The sequence below is a fragment of the Buteo buteo genome, chromosome 11 (assembly GCF_964188355.1).
Source record: "Buteo buteo chromosome 11, bButBut1.hap1.1, whole genome shotgun sequence".
NCBI lineage: Eukaryota > Metazoa > Chordata > Aves > Accipitriformes > Accipitridae > Buteo > Buteo buteo.
This window is the reverse complement of record NC_134181.1, coordinates 39,560,925-39,579,752: the sequence shown is the minus strand read 5'-3', so window position 1 is coordinate 39,579,752 and position 18,828 is coordinate 39,560,925. Positions and strand designations below refer to the sequence as shown.

Below are 18,828 nucleotides of genomic sequence, written 5' to 3'. Positions count from 1 at the left end.
TGAGATTAAGAGCTAGAAAGTGCAATCTCCTTCTCTGCAATGTGACCTCGCTTTTCTGAGTGATGCTGTTGTGGTAGGTCTCAGGTGGAAGCTCAAAGATCAGAGAACTCTGTCCCCATGCAGGGAGAAACAAAATTGCATCATGAGAAGGGACAATTAGTAAAAGGCTCCGTTTTAAAATGGTAAAGATGATGGTTTTCTTTATTTTCATAAATGTTTGACCCAGTGTCCAGGTGTAAATGTAGAACAATCAGTGACAAATCCATATGCTGTGAGGTCACCATAGCCCCCCTGACTTTGAACTGAGTATTTTCAGACCACTCTGTGGTGATACACAGCAGCCCACTCTCCTCCCTTGCCCCCTCCTGCACACCTCATTATGTTCCTCTCCTTCATCTCAAGAGACACAAAAGCTAAATTCAGGGATGAATCTGCTCCTGGAGTGTATAAGTCACGTCTCTAATAAGATGGCATTCAAGGGACAGCTGACAGAAAAAACGTGACTAAAAGAAATGGCTAGAAGAAAGTGCACAGAGGTCTTCTGAGGAAAACTGAAGTCTTGAAAAATAAAGGAATAAAGTGGCTTTACTAGGTAATCGTAACCTTTTTGTTTGTTTCAGGCTTCGAACCAGAAACATACTGGGACCGTATGCATCTCCTTCAGGAAGCAATAGCACACAGGTATGTACAGAGCAGAATGACTTCAAACGTTCATATCTACCTTGGTAATAATGTAGGATGAAGACCTGTGCTGAACAGTCACTCCTGAGTCGCATGGGTTCTGTGCCATCTGCCTCTCTGAAGTCTGCTTGCAGATTATGAGACTAGAATGCCTGGAGGTGGTTCTGTGGGTACAAGGGGCAGGTAGTTAGTGTTTCAGCCTGTCACTTATTAGCAAACCATACCCTCCTCATAGGGAGGGCATTGCCTTTGGAAGGTGCCCTGTTTTTCTAAGTTAGCAGATAGACTGTAAATAGATTTCTTTCTGAGAAGGGACAGTTACTTCCTTCACGTGTACTTAACAGTCTTGAACTGGATGACGACCAATGATTGACAATAGCCAGGAGACTGGGATGGGAGCGGTACATAGGAGGTTGGGCCCAGTTTAAGAAGGAATTGTTGGAAACTTTGCATACTACCTAGCCTAACACCTCTGTGTGCTTGAGCTGCCAGTTTATTTCATGGTCTTGCTGCCAAGGTCTTTTTCATGACAGAGAGACTGCCTTTTGTAATGGTCTTTAGCTTGGAAGTAAGCTTTCATTAGCTTAGAAAGCAAGAGAGGAACAAGTATTCTACAAACAGCAAAGAACTGTCAGGTGAGCTGCTTGAAGTTCTGTGTGGAATATTGCCCAGCATGAAAAAAAGGACGTTACAGCTTGAAACATACCCAAGGAATGTCTGTCTTGACTATCACTCTTCCCTCGTTCATGTGCAGCTGCCCCATTTTGTCAGAGATTGCTCAGTGCCCTCCCAAACTGAGCTACTGGTGCTCTTGTTTCCGTCACGAGTTAGGACAGAGATCAGTGTGGAGTTACAAGCTTTCACACTGTGCCTAGCAGGGGTGGAGAGTATTTGGAGAAGCTCAGCTCTCTTCATCTCTTTTGCCCTTGCCTTCAGGTCATAAGAAGAGGGAGCCGTTGTGATAGTGGAAGGTTTTCCCTGGTGCTCCTGCCTTGGGCTGAAGGAATCCTAGCTGGAGTGGCTCTCTATCTTTTTTTTAATTCACTGGTGTTTGTTTCTCCAGATTTGGATTTGTGCAAGATAAATACTCGGCCTCTGCATTCAACTTCCCAGCTGAGAACAAGCCCCAGTATATCCATGTCACAGGTGAGCAATACTTGGCAGGCTTTGGGGCAAGGAGGAGGCTATTATAAACAAAAGAACCATTTTACATGCAGTTTGTGTTTTGTGCCAGTGATGTTGGTCTTCATTATGTCCCTAGTCAGATGACAAGTAGGTGTATCAGCCAACACAAACCAGAAAACTGGAAAGGCAGTATGAAAAGCACAAAGTGTTGCTGCTAATCAATGGCATTGGTTTGAAATCTTGCTTTATAGTGTCTCTTGAAATTTTTCTTTCCAGGAGATGGAGAAATTAAAATAAAAAATAAAAAAAAGGCAGAGTTTATTCCAAATGCAGTGTAAATAAATATGTATCTAGAAGCTAGAAGGAGATAAAGGTGTTGGGACAAGTCAGTGTTCTGTTCTCATGCTTAAGGTCAGTTGTAGATGCATCTCTACCCATGCACACTGTGTGGGAGATAGATAAAGTACTTAGGATCCACTTGCTGTCATTATTATTTTTCAGAAATGGTGATCTATCAGCACTTCTAACTAAGCTCCATGCATGGCATATTAAAGTAAAATAACTTAGTATGTTTAGAGGGGTTACTAAGACATGAGGAAGACAGCTTTTGGAAAACTGCAGAAGAGAATGGAAATTGATATAAAGTTAGAAAGATGGATCAGAGCCTACATCTTTGCTTCGTTCCCTTCTACCAAAAGAAAGGCAAGACTAAGTGTGCTCTCTCCCAGTGTTGTAATTTGCAGGAAGAGGTAGCATGTAAAAGCGAAGGAGGAAAAGTGTATCACATTTTATCTTGCTAAAAGGCAATTAAATGAAACTCAGTCCAGTTTCCGTTTCAGAATTTAATGAGTCAGCTACCAGTTATAGGGACTTAGGTCTGCCTAAGACTAAAGTCCTGTCTGTTTCCTTCAGGGACAGTGTTCTTGCAGCTACCATATTCCAAGCGGAAATTTTCTTGTGGGCAGCAGCGGCGCCGGCGCAACTCCACTAGCTCCACCAACCAGAACATGTTTTGTGAAGAACGCATTGGCTACAATTGGGCCTACAACACCATGCTGACAAAAACGTGGCGGTCCAGTGCCACTGGGGATGAGAAGTTTGCTGATCGGTTGCTAAAAGACTTTACAGACTTCTGCTGGAACAAAGATAGCCGGCTTGTTTTGTTCTGGACTGATTGTCTAGATAAAATGCATGCTAGTGCTCCATGAAACAGGCTTGTATCTCTTAGGGAGACAGCTAGAAGCTTTACCTTGTGGCAAGGAAGTAGAGGTGAAGGATAACTGGAAAAGAGCCTCTCTGTTGGATTCATCTTGAGGCTCCAAGAGGACTTGATCAATAATGCTGTTGATATTCAACAGAATTTGATTAAGCCCTTGGAAAAAGAATCTGAGCTCTTGGCTTGCCAATATCACCTGACCTCAGCTTGGTTTCAAGTAGCTGCAGTCTTTGATTGCCAAAACTTCAGTTAGAGCAGAGGTAAAAGGAGGGAGAGTGCAAGTGGGTTTCAAGGGCAGTTAGATTCAGCACAGGGTGTGATGGTAGCAGCTTACAGTCATTGGAAATGATTGGTGCTGTTTGCATCTGATGTGCCTGACAGCAGCCTGCCTCCTTCCCTTTTGAGGTGTACCTGATTGTGTGAATATGTAAGATAAAATGTGAGACACACTTGCTAAATTTCATACATGTAAATAAGTAAAAATGCAGAAAATCAAGTGACCTGATGTTTTGTTGTAACTACAGACAGCAGTACAGAATCGGGGAGTAAAGGAGAATAGTTGCCAAAAGGAAATACTGTTGGTTATGTTCAGCATGATAATGAAATGCTTGAAGTTCAGTGGTGGGGCTTTGTCCTTTAAGCATCCAGGACTTTCTGTCTCCAGCTCTGGATCTAGAACAGTGTCATGCAGCAGGAGCAAGAAGCCAGTTACTGTCCTGCAAGGCCAGCATCCAAGCCTAAGGAGAACTCGGGGGCGACTGAACACGAGATGCTGCCGATTGGAGGAACAAGGAGGATTATGACCAGATTTTTAGGATAGGTCTGCATGCAGCAAAATGAAGATGCCTACGCTCAAGTATGTAGTCTTTGTCTTTGCAGAGGAAGCTCGTATATGGCGCATGGCCTGGGCATGAGCTAGTTATTTAAGTGTGGATTCAGAGCGGGTTCAGGACCCGCACCCGGGAGCACTGTGCGTGGGGGGGCTGTTGACTCCTGCTGCGAGATCGTTACTATTGTTATCTGTCCTCGCTAAATTGAAGTCAGCAGAGGGCTGACACATTCACAGTGGTGTTCAGACCTGATTCAAGAAAAAAATCATTGCTGCTTCAGTTTTATCCCCTCAACTGAGTCTGGATGACTCATCTGTTATTAGCACCCACCTAGAAAAGGTGGGTTTGAGCTGCATGCCTCTCCATTCAGTTCATCTCAGCGTGTCAAAATTACCAGTGCACGCCTGATCCCCGTTAACATCTTCAAAAATACTCTCTACTATGAAAGCAACTTGCTGCCTTCTATTCTACATTATTTTACTATGGAAGTAGCTGTGCAGGTAGCAGTTGCTTTGTCAAAGCAATTTAAGGGGGGGGGGGGGTGGTGGGGGTGGCTTGCAGGGGCAGACCTGCAACACCACCACCCCCCCGTGCAAGGACCCGGAGGCCACTAGAGGCTCCGCACCTGCAAACCGGGGTCGCTTTTAAGGGCTCCAAAGCTCTTCGCTCCCTCCCTCCCCCCCAGGAGGCCGTGGACAAGGGTGAGGTTTCGGCTGGCTGCAGCGCTGGCCTTGCGCTCCCAGGGTCCCGCAGCCCGGCCTTTCCCTGCGCAGGGAAGGGAGGGAGGGAAGGAGGGAAGGACCCCCCGTCGCCCTCCTCCGGGACCCGGCGGGCTTCGCCGCGGGAGGAAGGGGCCGGGGCTGCCGGGGGTGTCCGTGCTCCTCAACCTCGCAGGTATTTAACAGCTTTTCCTCCTTTTGTCCGGTGGGGCTGGAGTTGGCCCAGGGGTGGGGTGTCCCCGAGGGGACCCACCGGGCATCGCGCCGGCCCCCTTTTCCCAGGAAAGTGGGCGAAAAACAGTCCCGACAGTCATTTGAGTTACACTTGGCTGTAGCTGCCGGCTGCTCCTGGCCTGTCCTATGCCATTTTGGAGAAAAAAACTCATTAATTTCACCTGAATGTCTCTGGGCTTCATGTTCTGGTAGTTTTAATCTGTAAGCAGAGGATGTAAAGCTTCGTATCGTGATTTGGTTATGGGGGTACCTGATCCGAACAGGAGCGGAGGGTCTGGAGGCACGGGGGGGGGGGGTGGGTGCTGGCAGCTCTGCAGCACCCCAGTGTCCCCAGCTGTGCACACAGACCGAAGCGGGGAAGACTGGGGCCAGCCCAGCGTGTGGGTCCCCACAGCAGCCCTCCTGCTTTGGCCTCCTCCTTCAGTCTCCAAGTTTTGGGGCAAGTTTAATGTGTCTTTTTGAGCTCAGTTTTCTCAACCACAAACCTGGTGTGGCTTTAGCCTTTCAGGGCTGCTTTAGGTCTGGTTTTATTTTAAGTGTTTTGAGGTCCTCAGGCTGCTTTTAACAGCACAGTGAATTTCTTTCCTTTAAACAAACAACAAAAAAGCATACTATAGAAGCTAAAAATAGGAGGTAATAGTTTTTATCTAACCACAACTTTGTGCATTGCATAGAAGAAGCTTCCAACAGGACGTAAGGATGAAGCGGTTCATGGCCATGTTAAATAGGAATAAAAACAAGGACCCCCCACCTGCCAAGCTGCTGGATCTAGCAGGACAGCTTTGCCAGGACCTCCAGAGCTCATCTCCTAGTCTGGAGAAGCTGGTTGGGGCCATGATGGGATGCAAACACAAGATGTATTTTCTCACTAACATCCATGTTGTCCGAGCTTGCGTGTTCGTTCATATGCATAAAGGGCAGCATGACACAGCCTGCAGACTTCTGGAGGTAGGGATGTGTTCTTTGTTTCTTCATGGAGACAAAAATCATTATTAGAAAAATAGTAGTTAGTGCAGAGGTACCTGAACTGCAGCACGTGGAGCATTTCCAGCTGGCGTACGGCTGTGGAAGGTGATATCTGTATGTTAGTTGACCTGAAACACAGGATAAATCCTTTGCTGTAGGTGGTTACTATCCATCGGTCAAGGGGAAGAAGGTAATTGGGGGATTGGGGGGTTGATTGTAGTTTGTGAAAGCAGGATTTTTGTTCTCTAGTGTGGTGGTTCTTGGAGTTTTTCACAAACTTAAGGCTCAGGACATAAAAGCTTTAGGGAGGCCAAGTTTAGAGGGCTTACCAGGATGGGAAGATGTGAGGAAGGCTGGAGGGCACCACTCAAGGTGAGGGATTTTGGTCTCTAGATCTGGTAATGCAGCCCTTTTCACCAGGGGAAAAGAAGGAATTAGGCAGGCAACTCCCTGTGTACATTAGAGAAAGTACAGCGAGCCATATGCTTGGATAATGCTACTAGCTTTGTCAAACCAGTAAGAATCTCTGAGTAAGTTTCTAGTTGTTGAGGGTTTTCTCCGACTTTATAGAGAGCCTGACTGACTACCTGGAAAGAGTTTGCTTATATACTGTTTTGTTTTAGTATTGCAAGGCTGAAGAGAAGGAGGAGCTGGTGCAACTTTGGCATGAGATTCACTACCAGAGGGTTATGGAGAAACACCACACGGATTTTCTGACACCACTGCAGAAATTCCGTTGCAGGAAGAGGTACCATGGTGCGGGCAAATGGAAATTTTTTTCTCTGCTGTAGTTAGCAGATGCAGGGGCTGGTTTTGCATCTCAGGATGGCTGCTTCTTGGAGCTAGGTTTTTCTTGGCACTTTGACCACTTGTGGCAATGTGAGAAAATTCCCATGAATGTGAATGACTCTTTTTGGGTCCTTTTTAATCCTGTTTTCTCCTGTGTACAGGAATCCTCCACCTATTTCCCTTTGTCCTGAAGGTTTGAAGAATCGAAACTATTCAGATGAAGTACGCCAGCAACTGCGCAGGTTTGCTGCAGAGGTGACGACAAATCCAAACAAGAAACAGCGGGTAGGGATTTGCTACTTTCAATCAAGTCTCTTAGTCACAGAAAAGCAGAACTCTATACCTGGTTTCATTCTAAATTCTTGCTTTCAAAAGCCCCAGTGAGGCTGCGATTTCCCATATTTGATCTTTTCCTAAAGGTTTCTTTAAAAAAATCTTCAAGTTCACGCTAAGTAATTTCACTTGCTTTGGACTAATAGATCAGGGGAAATAAGTTCCTCACCGGGCCGTTAACCATTCTAATTATGTAGTGATTGAGCATAGGCAGCAAAACAACCATCGCTCAGAAGAGCTGTATTACAGTGATAAATAGTTCTGACTTGAATGAGTTATAGCCTGTACAATATTGCAGTTTGCTTACCAGAATATATTTTGTACTGTCTTATCACATTAAATTCACAGAGTTTGAAAACGTGATAGGCTGTGTTGATGTATGCATGTATCTACCTTATTTGGACAGGGATGTATTTGTAATGAAAGTGACATGTGAACTAATTTAGTAATCCTTGTTGATTACTACCTTGCAAGTTGAAGGCTTCAGACTTTAAAGTCTGCCTCTGTGGTGTGCAATTTTTCTAACACCCTTCTTATATGAGGCAGAATGGCCTGGGGAATAGTTCTGCAATGTGAAGATGGTTTATTTCTTACTTTCTCCACAAAGCAGCAACAACTTCCGAATTTTCATTTTAAAAAAACAATCTGAATTGGGAGCATAATGAGGTTGCATGATAAAAGGTCAGGATACAATGATCACTTATGCATTACTTTCCCAATACGTTCTTCACTTATGTGATCTATTATTTAACAGTTTAATACAGGAGAAATTTTTCTGTGAACGTGATACAGAGGTTTATACTGCTCACAGTTTGTGAAAACTATTTAATGTGGTAAATGCATTAGTGTAATGTTAGTGATGTGAAGCTGTCGTTCTGTGGGAAGAGCATGCTTTGGTGAGGTTTTACATTTAAATACGGCAATATAAAATAGCAGTATATGGTTTCCTTTAGCAAACAAATTGACTAGGGGAGCAGGGTGGAGTGTGTTTTGCAACAACTCTTCTGAGTTTATAAATTGGTCTCGATGAGATCCACATAGACTTATCGGAGACCTAGTGAACAAATGTCCTTGTGTTTGAAAGCTCTTTTGCTGGGCTGCTTTTGGAACTGAAGGGAAAAGCCTGATTATTCGGATGTGGTTTATTCTTTTTCCATTGATCTCTCCCTACACCTGGGTTTGCAGGAAGAATTGGCTCGGGACACGAACCTGCAGCCAACACAGGTCTATAATTGGTTTGCAAATTATCGACGACGTCAAAAATCCTGTCTCCCTCGTACAGAAAAGCTCAACAGCTCATGTCCTGAGAGGGCTTTGACTTACCACACAAAGGAGCAGCAGGATAAAGGATCCTACATTTCACAAACTGAAGGTTTGTCTCTTCCTAATGGGCTTAGGGTGTGGTCCAGAAAGCTGAAAACCAATTTTAAATTCCCTCAGGAAGGGAAGGATACTCCTTCTCCAGAACAGCATCTATATGCTGATGGATCGAGTGGACACTGGAGGACTCTACTTCAGTGGAGTGCCTCATTGTTTGGCTAGAGGCTATCACTCCATCGAAGGAGCAAACATTTGTAATGCCTGTGCAAAGACAGGTGAAGAGATTCCCATCTCAGAAGGGGCACCAAATGAAAGCAAGTACATGGGAGGCAGCAGGTTTTAGCTCTCAGATTCTGGTATCAGGGCAGTACTCCAGTAAAACCCAGTATTTCCACGCCCCTTCACAGAATCTTGACCAAACTTCAGTCACGGGGAATAAGAGGGTCTTGCTACACTTGGCAAATTAGACTTGTTTCATTGCTTTTTGGAGTAACTAGTGTTCCTTCACCTGCCTGGCCTGCACCTTTCAGATGGATCTTGTGTAGGCATCGGCTCTGAGCAAATGGAGATAACCCTTGTGCCCTGTGACCCAGGGTGGGAGCAGTCAGCTGCAGATCTGGATAAGCCTCCTGAAGGAACTTATTTAAAGATGCTGGAATCCAGGTGATGTATGAAAAGGTCTTTAAAGTGACAGTTCAGAGATGAAGCAACCTTTAAACTTGTTCATGGAACTGACTTTCATGTCAGTTCCCAGGGGACATCACTTAGGAGTTGTGACTCCATAGATGGGAATGGTCCATGCCCAGCATCAGGCAGTCAGAGCATCTAGCAGTTCACGTCTCAGCTGTCAAGGGCAGGATTCGAAGATTTAGCTGGGGGCGTCCTCCCTCTTTGCAAAGCAGTATGTCTGGCTGATTTGTTTTCTCCATCATTACAGCTTTATGCAGAGCAGTGAGCTGTATGAAGGAAGGACCACTCACAACACTGAACAGCCTGTAGCTTTTTGCACTGAGGCTATGCTGGAACCAGGAACCTGCTTTAACTCTGCTATCCTGCAGCCCAGAGAAGTAGCAAGCAGTTCTGATGCCAGCCCCCAGGTGGATAACTTTGTCCTGTGCTCTTGTGGGTCCCTTACCTTCCCAGATGAACGGCTGGCCATGTGGCAGGCCCCTTGCAGCGCCAGAGGAGTCTCTGGTTCGATGTGGACCCCAAGTATAGAAGGTTAGTAAAACTGCACCCAGATCGTTGACCTTAAGAATTTTCAAGCTTCTCTTGCCTTTGTTGTAAATACTCTTGCTCACTTACGTGGCTTCCAATGTCATGACAAATGGGAGCAGGGCTTATCTTGAGCTCTGGAGTTCTGCTCCCATAGTAGCTCAATGAAGAAAACCTGTTGATTTAAGGTGTTGAAACAGACATTCTTACTTACTCTTTTGCTTAAACAGTAACTGCTTCCGTAAGATAGTACTTTTCCAGCAAGGTGGATTTCTTTTAGCATTTCCATTGGAAGATTCCCTTCAGGTGTTGTGTGCTCACCTTGTCAATTTGCAAGCTTTGGGGTTTTTAAATGCCTGTCATTCTTAAGAGATTGCCTGAGCAGAGGCTGGGAACTCTTTAACTGTGACATGGTGCTTGTCTTCAGCAACACATTCTCAGTTTCCTTCCTCCTTCCTGCTATTCTTTCTCTCTCCTCTGTTTCCTTCCTGTCCAGTCTTGTTCAGCATTCCCACCATCTCTTTTCTTCTCCCTGTTCTTCAGAATAGCCTTGATAGGATACATAAGAGATGTCCGTCTGCTTTTGCTGTAGGTCCACAGAACAAAGTGCTGTGACTGCCATTCACCCAGCCGCTGGTGAATGTGGAGCAAGGAGGGGAGGAATAGCTAGGTCAGAGGTTGGGATCATGTTATCTGTAATTGTCTTTAATACGAGCATTTATTTCAGCAGGTGTCAGAGCTCCCTTGAGCAGAGTCCCTCAAGGTGGCTGTATTGAGGCCAGTTCAGGAAGACTCAGTCAGCAGTCAGATTTAGAGGTTGAAAGCTTCATCCTTAGAGAAGGACAGCTAGGGACTCTGGAATCTATTCTTCCCCACAGGTAAAGTAGTGGAAAGCACTGGGCTTCTTAAAGGCAGGAATAACAGTGATGCTGTGGATCTAGCCTTGTCCTGATCCCTGCGTTGAAGAGGGTTGCAGAAAGAGTGTAGTGATGCATCTCATTCCAGGGGCCTGACTCTCCTTGTGTCCATCATATTTTGCAGATATTTATATCTGTGCAGTGGAAATAGGAAAAGCTGTATAAATGTATATGTGTTTTACAGTGGTGGCACATCGGAGATTCGGGGCCAGCCTCATCAGAAAAGATATGAACCCCTCTCTTTAAAGCAGGTTTAGCTTCTAAGCTATTTTCCCATTTCTCTTTCTGGCAGAAAATCATAGCCTGTACTGATCCAGTGAGAGCTGATGCTGTGGGCTGGGTTGGTAGGGCCCATACTTAATCCTAAAATAGTTTTTGTAGCTTCATAATCTCATGACAAGATTATTCCATAGTGCAAGCTTTCCAAATTGGAAGAGAGAAAGACAGGCACTGTTCTGTCTTTCTGTTTTCCACCTGTAACAAATGTTTCAGGCTGCGGGTTTTCTCTGGGACTTGAGATAAATTCACAGAATGCAAAACAACAAAAATCTGTGCCATCTTCCGTATGTTATACAACTTCCATAATGTTACATAAAAATAAAAACTGCCAAACAGACATTACAAAGTTCCTTTAATTTACTGATCTGCAAGACAGAGCAGGAGCAGTAGCCCCATTTCATAACCCTTCTGCTTGATACTGTCAATAATATGTCAGAGGTAGGTAGAAGCAGTTTTATTCCCACTTTATAGATGAGGAAGCAGAGGCACAGACAGGCTTTGTGGCTTGTCAAGCAACAAGGGAAGGCAGTGATTCACTGGAGATAAAGATCAGTGGGTTTTCACCTCCCAGTTCCCTGCTAAAAACATTTCTGCCTTTTACCCCTGTTTCCCAGTTGGCTTGGTGCCTACAGTTCGCATTTGTGTCAGTCTCCTCGCTCTGAATTGCTGGGGAGAACCCAGGTCTGGGCATTGTAAACCCACCTCAGTCTGTGTTTTAGGATTCACAGTTTTAAACAGTGGCTAAAGGTCATGAAAGATCAATGAGGCTTGCTGGCAACATTTTGGCTGGATTTAAAATTGTATGTTCTGACTGTAGAGTGAGCTCATGTTTATTTTTAAAATATGTTCCGCCAGTAGGAGAAATCTATGGTGAATGTCTCCTTGTTGGGTATGTCAGTTGTGCCAGGAATCCACACACCCTTTATCGTATTCCTGGCAGGGGCAGGACTTGCTCCTTCCTTGACACCTTCTGGTGAGGATATAGTTACGGAACTCTATTCATAAACCCTGTTTAGTGGCCTGGTCCAGCTCCCCCAAAAACCTTGAACTCCCCAAAATACCATGAATGCTATGGAACATCGATCTCTTTAGAAATGAGTGATGCTTAGGCTGCAATTTCATCTAGGCCCTTTTTGCAATTTCTCTCTAGAGAGCTGCGAGACCTTGTGTGGATAGTCTTGGGTAAGATCACTGCTCAGTGAACGGCAATGAATGAGGATCACTTTTGTTATCAGGCAGAGCCCTCTAACAGAGTTACCGGATTAGAGAGAAGTATGGTGTCACCAGAGTCATCTTTAGCAGTAATGTTGCAATGAGCATCACTCATCTGGGAATGAGTGTTGCTATCCTGGAAAGAGAGGGCAGTGAAGTTGTCCCTGCTTTACAGATAAGAGTAAAGCACAGAGAAGGAAATTATTTAGCCAAGGTCACCCACCTGGAGTGGACTTAGTGTTATGCTTTCACTGCCCTGCCAGCACCTGTGGCTCCCTGCTTTGTAAGTGCAGAGGTGGAACTACAAGTCAGACAAAGGACCCTTAATCTGCTTGTCTCATTTTTAAAGGTGCCTCCTTGGAAAGGACTTGGCCTGAAAGCTTATTAGAACAATTCCTGTTGATTTCTTTAATGGGCTTTTTACAGTCGGTTCTATGCATTTGGGCTGTATCCAAACCTCTTATGATCTACAGGACTGTGAGGTGGGAGTGTGAGGGGGAACCAGGCTGGAAGCTGACTGTCTCCATCTGCTCCTGCTGCCTGACAGGAGAATTTGATCCAGCTAGCGAACTGGAAGTCCCTGTGGACACCAAACAGATGCTCGCTTTTACAGATAGTCGTGGTGTATCCTCCTCACTCCTCGAGTTGGGACGGGTGGAACGTAGCCCAGCTAATGGTTCATGCAGAATATAACTCTCTCATACCTCCCATTTCAAACAGAAAAGCACACTGAACTCTACGGAGCAAGACAGACTCCATTTGTGAGCCAGCATATTGATTTAGAAAACATCAGTGGTGAGATGTTCATTGCAGCTTACTGCTTCTGCCTGCATTTTTGGGATTCCAGCTTGGAGTGCTAGGAATCTGCCTGCTTGTTAGGCTCTCTACTCTGGATAACCCAGCACCCTGACACTGGCAGATAGCAAGTTCAAAATGCACATGAGGAGGCTACTTTTTGGCATGTAGCCTAATTAAATCGCAGAATTTTTTGCTAAGGGCATTGTGCCTGTCAGTGCAAGTGGGCTATGAAAAAGGATGAGACCAATTCTTGGGGGGCAGGGGGTTGAATCCATTTGTCGTTAGTACATGTAATTGCCTGAATGCAGTCTCCAGCAGAGGAGTCCCAAGACTGATTGCTGGAACCTGGAGGGTATTCCAAGGAAGGGCAACTTGACCACTTGCCCTGTTTCTTGTACTTTTTTCCTATGCTCTGTTGGTTGGCACCTTTGGTCTGGGCCTGTGTGGCCCTTCATACCCTGGGCTGTTCTGGGTGTGGTATGGACAGTGTTGCTGGAGTATAGATACTTTTGAGTTGGTGATAAAGGGAGAGAACATCCCACTGTCAAGTACCCAGTGTCTCTTACTTGACCCAGTGCCCGCAGACTGTGACCTCTTTCGAGATGTTGGCAGAGCCCCCAGGAGAGGTGCAGACAGGGAAGCTATGTCCCCAGAGTCTCAACTGGCAGCCTTGAAAAGCTATAATAGAATTGTAGCCAATGTTGTGGCTATGTCTAAAGCCACATGTTTATCTGTTTTGACTCTGAAGATCTGTGTTTTTTAAAATATGTTCCAGGAGAGACACATTTTGGTAGACTTCTCCTTGTTTATGGAGAGTTTCCTGAGGACATAAGGAAAGTTGCAAATCGAGATGTCATTTCTCTATACTACTCCTGGTCAGGCTAGTCCTCCCAGGGCAGAATCTGTATATTCAGGCCATAACAATTTTGAGAAATGGGGCAGGTTTGTAGACAGCTTAACAGAACTCTGCTGAAAGAATAGTCTTGCCAACAGCCCCTCTTGTCCTGCTGCAAAACATTACAGTAAGTAGTGAGTAGAGCATAAATACAAATGCATTTGTATATCATATTTTCTTCCAGTTCCTGTCAGACTGTGTTTGGCAAGCCTCAGTGCCCACCTGTTTCTGCACCCTGCATGGAACAAAGCCAAGCCTTGGGACAAAGCCAGGTAAAAGAACGCACCTAATGTTCAGAGAAAGGAGCTCAGCCCTATACACACTATCCAGCTGTAGCTCTCACACAGGAGATGTCAAATCTCAAATTGTATTTAGTATGAAATATGTCTGATCTAAGCAGAATCCAGTTCAGAGCAAACTGAGCATTCCCTGGGTAGCATCCAGCAGATGCTAGGAGGAGAGGTGTTTTTGTTGTTTTTTCCACTTGGATTGTTTATCAGACCCTGATTTTACTAAATGTGTCATTGAAACGATAGCCAAAGCAACCTGTGCAGATCCAAAGTGTCATTTAAATTTTGAGCAATGGAGGACTTGCCTAGCATTGTGGAAAGAAGATGACAGGAAAATGGCTGCTTGAGGGTCCTCCCCTCTGAGGGGTTCTGCAGAATTTGACTCTACTCTCTCAGACATCTTAAAATCTGTCATGTAATTTTCATTTCCAAGTCTGTGTTATTGCTGAGGAAAAGGGATTTTGCAGTGTTCCAAGATGGCTGATAGCAGAGCAGTGTTGTTATAAGAAATGATAAAAGAAGTTACTCCTATGATTTGGATGCAGCCGGCATGCCTTCTCACAGTGATTTTAAGGCAGTAGAGAATAGAAGTTAGAAATCTGGTGCTTTCAAGGGGGTGGAAGCACATCTGTGAATTAAATGTTACTTAAAAATAGGACCCAAGAAAGCCCTATCTAAACTGTACCTTGAGCTATTTTTTGGCTTCACATGTGTTGGTCTACTGATCAGTTATCCATTTGTGTTTCTCTTGCAGTGTAAGCTGCTGGGGAAAACCTTTTTAAGAGATTTTTAAAAGCAGAAGACCATATCTGCTGGCCTCATTATAGGAAGCGGCTGCAGCTCTGAGGGCAGTAACAGAACCTCTTTTGAGCCTTTGAAAGCATCAATATAAAGATCTGTATCTTGGAAAGTGGCCTTTTTACCAGCCATAATGTGAGCCAGACGAGCAGGAAAGCTTTGGGCATTAATAATGAATGAGCCTTTTCTAAGATTTCCAGAGCATGCAGTCTCTGTAGCTAGAGTTTTCATCTTGCTGTTTTGCATTCTTGCACTGATTTTGCAATGGTATAGAAACATGACACTCAGTGCAATGTGGGCTGGGGAGCAAGATACCATGTGATGCCTGCAGATGTCAAAAGGGGACTTCTTCAAATGTTTGTAATAATTACTCGGTTCAGGAATTCAGAAAAGCAATTCTTGCATATTTTAATGTGCACTGTAGGAATAGGAAGAGCTGGAATGGGTAAATGATCTTACAGCATTCTACAGACTTCCTGGGCACTCTTTTTCTTGCTGAATCAACTTGCCCTAGGCTTCTTGCAGGAATATGCAGATGTTAGGTTCCTATGTCTGAACCACAGGGGTGCAGATGTACACTTCCTTTTGTCCACACATGACTTTCAATTTGCTTTCCATAGGTAATGCATCCCAGCAGAGCCAAAATGAGAGAAAAACAAAACAAGCAAACAAACAAATAAAAGTTAATTAATTTTGGAAACATTTCTTTCTCTCCCTGAACAGAGCTCCCTTCTTCAGGTGATCACTCCCTTCTTAATTATTTCATTCTGGTTTTACCCTCTGTTTTACTTGCTTTTATAGGAGCCAGTGCCTTGGGCAAAGGGAAGGGAATTGCTCTTCTCTGAATTACTAAGAGTTGAATTGTGCACTAATTGTGCTTGTAATTTTTACAGCCACGTCCTGAACTTAGAGGGGAACAAGGACTTTGTCACTTCATGCACACAGCCCTCACCACTGACATTTCCTCCCATCGCACAATCTTGTGCCACTGCATGGCTGCCCAAAGGAGCTCTTCCACTGTGAGCAACGGCATCATTCAAGATTGTATGTGGTGAAGCTTTGATTCCTTCCTGTGTCTTTCAGGTCCTGGAGGATCCAGTTGCTGACCCATTATCCAGTGACACGTTCTGGGCAGCATGGCTGCTCTTTGAATTCTCAGCCAGTGGACGAATGTGACCTGCCTGCAGAGATGCTCAATGTGGTCTGCACTTCTCCAGGAAACACCCCATCCTTTCCTTTTTTTTTTCTTTCTTTTTTTTTTTTTTTAATGAATGAGGGGTTTGACATGGAGGTGAATAGAAAGAGTGAGGTAGAAGGATGAAGACTTTTTCTAATGGTTACAAAGTTTGTTTTAGTTACAGTTTTATTAAGGATTTTGCAAAGGATAGAAGAAACCAAAGGTGCATTGTGGATTGTAGGTTTTTACTGGAGCAGTCTGAAGCTGCACTGTAGATGTTAAAAATAGCAAGTCACTGGTTCTGTGGCAGTTACATATTTCTACCCATAGCACTGGTCAGATCTGAGTCTTTCATAACATCATGAAGGTAAATGAAGCTCCTGTACTCAAAAAGAGTAAAATTTAGTTACATTGCCTAGCGGTTGGATATTAGTTAACTTTTTCTCAGGCCTGGAAAATAAGGTCTTGGCTAAGTGCTGGTAAATACTGCTATTTCTTATCCCTGCATTTCTGTTGTACTGCTAGGTGTAACTTCTGGAGCGTCCCATACTCTGTAGCGCCACAGATGACATGAACTGGAGCATGGCAGAATTTTCAGTGTTAAAGTCAATGTTCTTGCAGGACTGGGGGACAGCATATCAGTGTTGTCGGTATTTAATACTACCTGCAACTCAGACTGCCTGGGAAAGAAGGATGAATGGAGGAGGTGGGAGCTGCTGAACCCTCTTGATCCATTTTCAGTCCCCAGACCTAGATGGACTGAAACTGCCAAGGCAATTGTGTCACCCTTCAGGTGGTCTGCAGCAGTCTGACAGCAGGCAGCAGCAGGTGAGCACATCCTATTCAGACAAGTGCCCTGTAAAGCAGTGTGAGTTGTGCAGACTCTGTTTCCTACACGCTGTAGGAAGTGTGGGGCTAATACTGTGTTTGGCTGAAGGCTGCTTACTCCGCGGGGGTAAGCAGTTTCACTGCAGCTCTCCTGGAGAGCATGCGCAACTCTGTTCCATTTGCCCAGTACTTTTCCTTACTTAACCCAGCCTCAAGGCTGCCTGTTACACTCCTTCATCTCACGCTGCTCAGGGATCAGGAGCCCTGTTTCCTTTCTCTTGGAGACTAAAAAGCAGAATTGCGTATGAGAGCACTGGGGCATGAGCAGCAAAGCAGACCCTTGATGCAGGTTTAAAACTAATGCTGCAAGTCATTGGGCAGTCTTCTGGGTATTTTCCCCTAAGTATTACTGCTGTTTTTTAAATCTGTATTGCAAAAGGGGTAATCCTTGCCGGAACTCCAGCCCTGATATACAGGCAGTAGAGTCTCCAGTACCTTTTGTAATAAAGTTAGCAAATAAAGGTTATGAATGACTCTTTCTCTAAGGTTCATTTTTCAAGGTAAGGGTGTGATTATTCACACGTGGTATTTAATTATATATTAAAACCCTAGCACCAGCTGTCCTGGGCACACTTGTGGGTGTTGAGACCCAGATACTTCCTTTATTTTGGTGGATCTCACAGGGAAAGCCATTTTCTTGTTGTCGGAGGTTTTGTGTTCAAAACGGCAGCGTTTGGAAGGGTTATGCATATGTTGACACTTTCATTTTCTTCAGCAATGGGGCCTTGGGTGGATCCGAGGAAAGGTGCCGGGTGACCGCTGCCCTCCCAGAAACCCGTGAGGGACGCGTTCGCCCCTTCCCCACAAGCCCGCTCCCCGCCTCACCGCCCCTCTCGGCTCGGCCGGCGCAGTGGCCGCTTGTGACAAACATGGCCACGCGCTCTTCCCGCCGCTGTGGCGGCCACGCGCCGCCTTCCTGCTTCCTCCCTATTGGTCCGCCGCTTCACCGCGCCGGTAGCAACAGCGACAAATATAATCCTGCCGTCCCCTGATTGGTTGCCGCCTCCCGCCGAGCCGTAGCAACAGCGGGGCGGGCGCGCGCGGCGACCGTTGGCGGCCCGCGCGGGGTGGGGAGGGGCAGCGAGCGCGGCCGCCTGCGCTGAGGGAGCTTCAGGGCTTTTGTGGGAGAGGGGAGAAAAGTAACTCCTCCGAGGCAGGAGCCAGCTACACCCGGCACTGCTGCTGCTGCTGACGGTAGGCGAAAGGTACCGCGATCCCAGCCACGCTGCGTAAAATCCATTTTCTAGGCGTTTGCGCTGTGGTGGTGAAGAGCTGCGTCTTCTCTGCGGCCTGTGGTGGAAAGAAAACAAGGCGCTGCCGTGTGCCAAACAGCGAAACGGCTTTCATGCAGAAGCAGCAGCCCGATAGCAAAATTTACACCGGGTCTTGATAGATTTTTGTATGAGATCCCAAATAAGGTACTTTTAATTCTCACCCCTAATTATATGTCATGTCACTGCGATTACTATGATTTAGCTAGTCAATGGTATGTGATACATGTGGATGAAAGCCAGGGTGGTTCCATTTCCCTGATGTTGAAGATTGATGTATTGGAGTAAAGAGGAGTGATGCCTCTCTTACAATGAGACATATTTCAGCTCCTTTCAAATACTTAGTGCTGTTCCCTTCCAGGGAAGATGGTAAAGATTAGATTAACACTACTCCACCTGTATAGAAATTTTAGGTACCTGTCATTCAAAATTAAGTAGATTATTTTCTACAAAACAACCCATGCTAGGGAGTGCAGGTATTTAGGTTTTGGAAATAACTGACCTTTGTTCTACCATCTTAACAATACCAGTGTCCTAAGGCCTTGTAAGCTTTTTAATACTTCAATAACAGTTGTTTTGGCTTTTTAATTAAAAAGAAAAGGATCAATTCACCAGAATTCCTAAGGAGTGCTAGAATGACAAGTGTCTTTTCCGAACTTAAATCTGAAAAAGGCTTTGCAGCTAAAGCAGAATTAAAGCTTTTTCTGTTGCACTTCACTTGATGAATTTCATTTCCAAATTTGGCGCAGTTGTTCTCTGGAGGACAATTGAATTTTCTAGGTCATTTCCCAGATGAAATAACTTATTACTTTTCTGGAAACTTACGTTAGATAATTCAAAGCTTGATATGTGAAATCCAGCAAATTAAAAAGTGT

The 18,828-nt window shown here is 45.0% G+C and overlaps 2 protein-coding genes across 18 annotated transcripts in view; both read left to right on the top strand.

Moving 5' to 3' along the window:
* The window catches only part of DEPDC5 (DEP domain containing 5, GATOR1 subcomplex subunit), a 49,076-nt gene extending 45,258 nt beyond the window's left edge, over positions 1 to 3,818 (top strand). For 14 of the 15 annotated variants that reach the window (XM_075041683.1, XM_075041692.1, XM_075041688.1 and 11 more), the window contains 3 exons: positions 621 to 681; positions 1,745 to 1,827; positions 2,719 to 3,673. In XM_075041683.1, the coding sequence (XP_074897784.1) occupies positions 621 to 681; positions 1,745 to 1,827; positions 2,719 to 3,014 (440 nt within the window). In that variant the 3' untranslated portion in view covers positions 3,015 to 3,673. The other variant, XM_075041693.1, reaches the window with a different exon arrangement.
* Positions 3,719 to 17,150, top strand: ANHX (anomalous homeobox). 3 transcript variants are annotated; one of them, XM_075041696.1, is made up of 9 exons: positions 3,719 to 3,878; positions 5,480 to 5,753; positions 6,395 to 6,519; positions 6,722 to 6,845; positions 8,079 to 8,265; positions 8,744 to 8,876; positions 9,151 to 9,434; positions 13,714 to 13,801; positions 15,701 to 17,150. In XM_075041696.1, exons 1-9 carry the CDS (start codon positions 3,859 to 3,861, stop codon positions 15,936 to 15,938), a joined length of 1,473 nt encoding a protein of 490 aa, XP_074897797.1. In that variant the 5' UTR covers positions 3,719 to 3,858; the 3' UTR covers positions 15,939 to 17,150. The 3 variants fall into 3 exon arrangements, with proteins under 3 accessions (XP_074897797.1, XP_074897799.1, XP_074897798.1); XM_075041698.1 differs by lacking the exon at positions 13,714 to 13,801; XM_075041697.1 differs by lacking the exon at positions 5,480 to 5,753 and having other exon boundaries at positions 3,754 to 3,878.
* The last annotated feature ends 1,678 nt before the right edge of the window (positions 17,151 to 18,828 follow it).

Bases quoted from the DNA above. Each gene is read 5' to 3' on its own strand.
- ANHX (XM_075041696.1), top strand. From the start codon at position 3,859: ATGAAGATGCCTACGCTCAA. The intron at 5,754-6,394 runs GTAGGGATGTGT...GTTTTGTTTTAG, and splicing joins CAGCCTGCAGACTTCTGGAG to TATTGCAAGGCTGAAGAGAA. The intron at 8,877-9,150 runs GTGATGTATGAA...CCATCATTACAG, and splicing joins TTAAAGATGCTGGAATCCAG to CTTTATGCAGAGCAGTGAGC.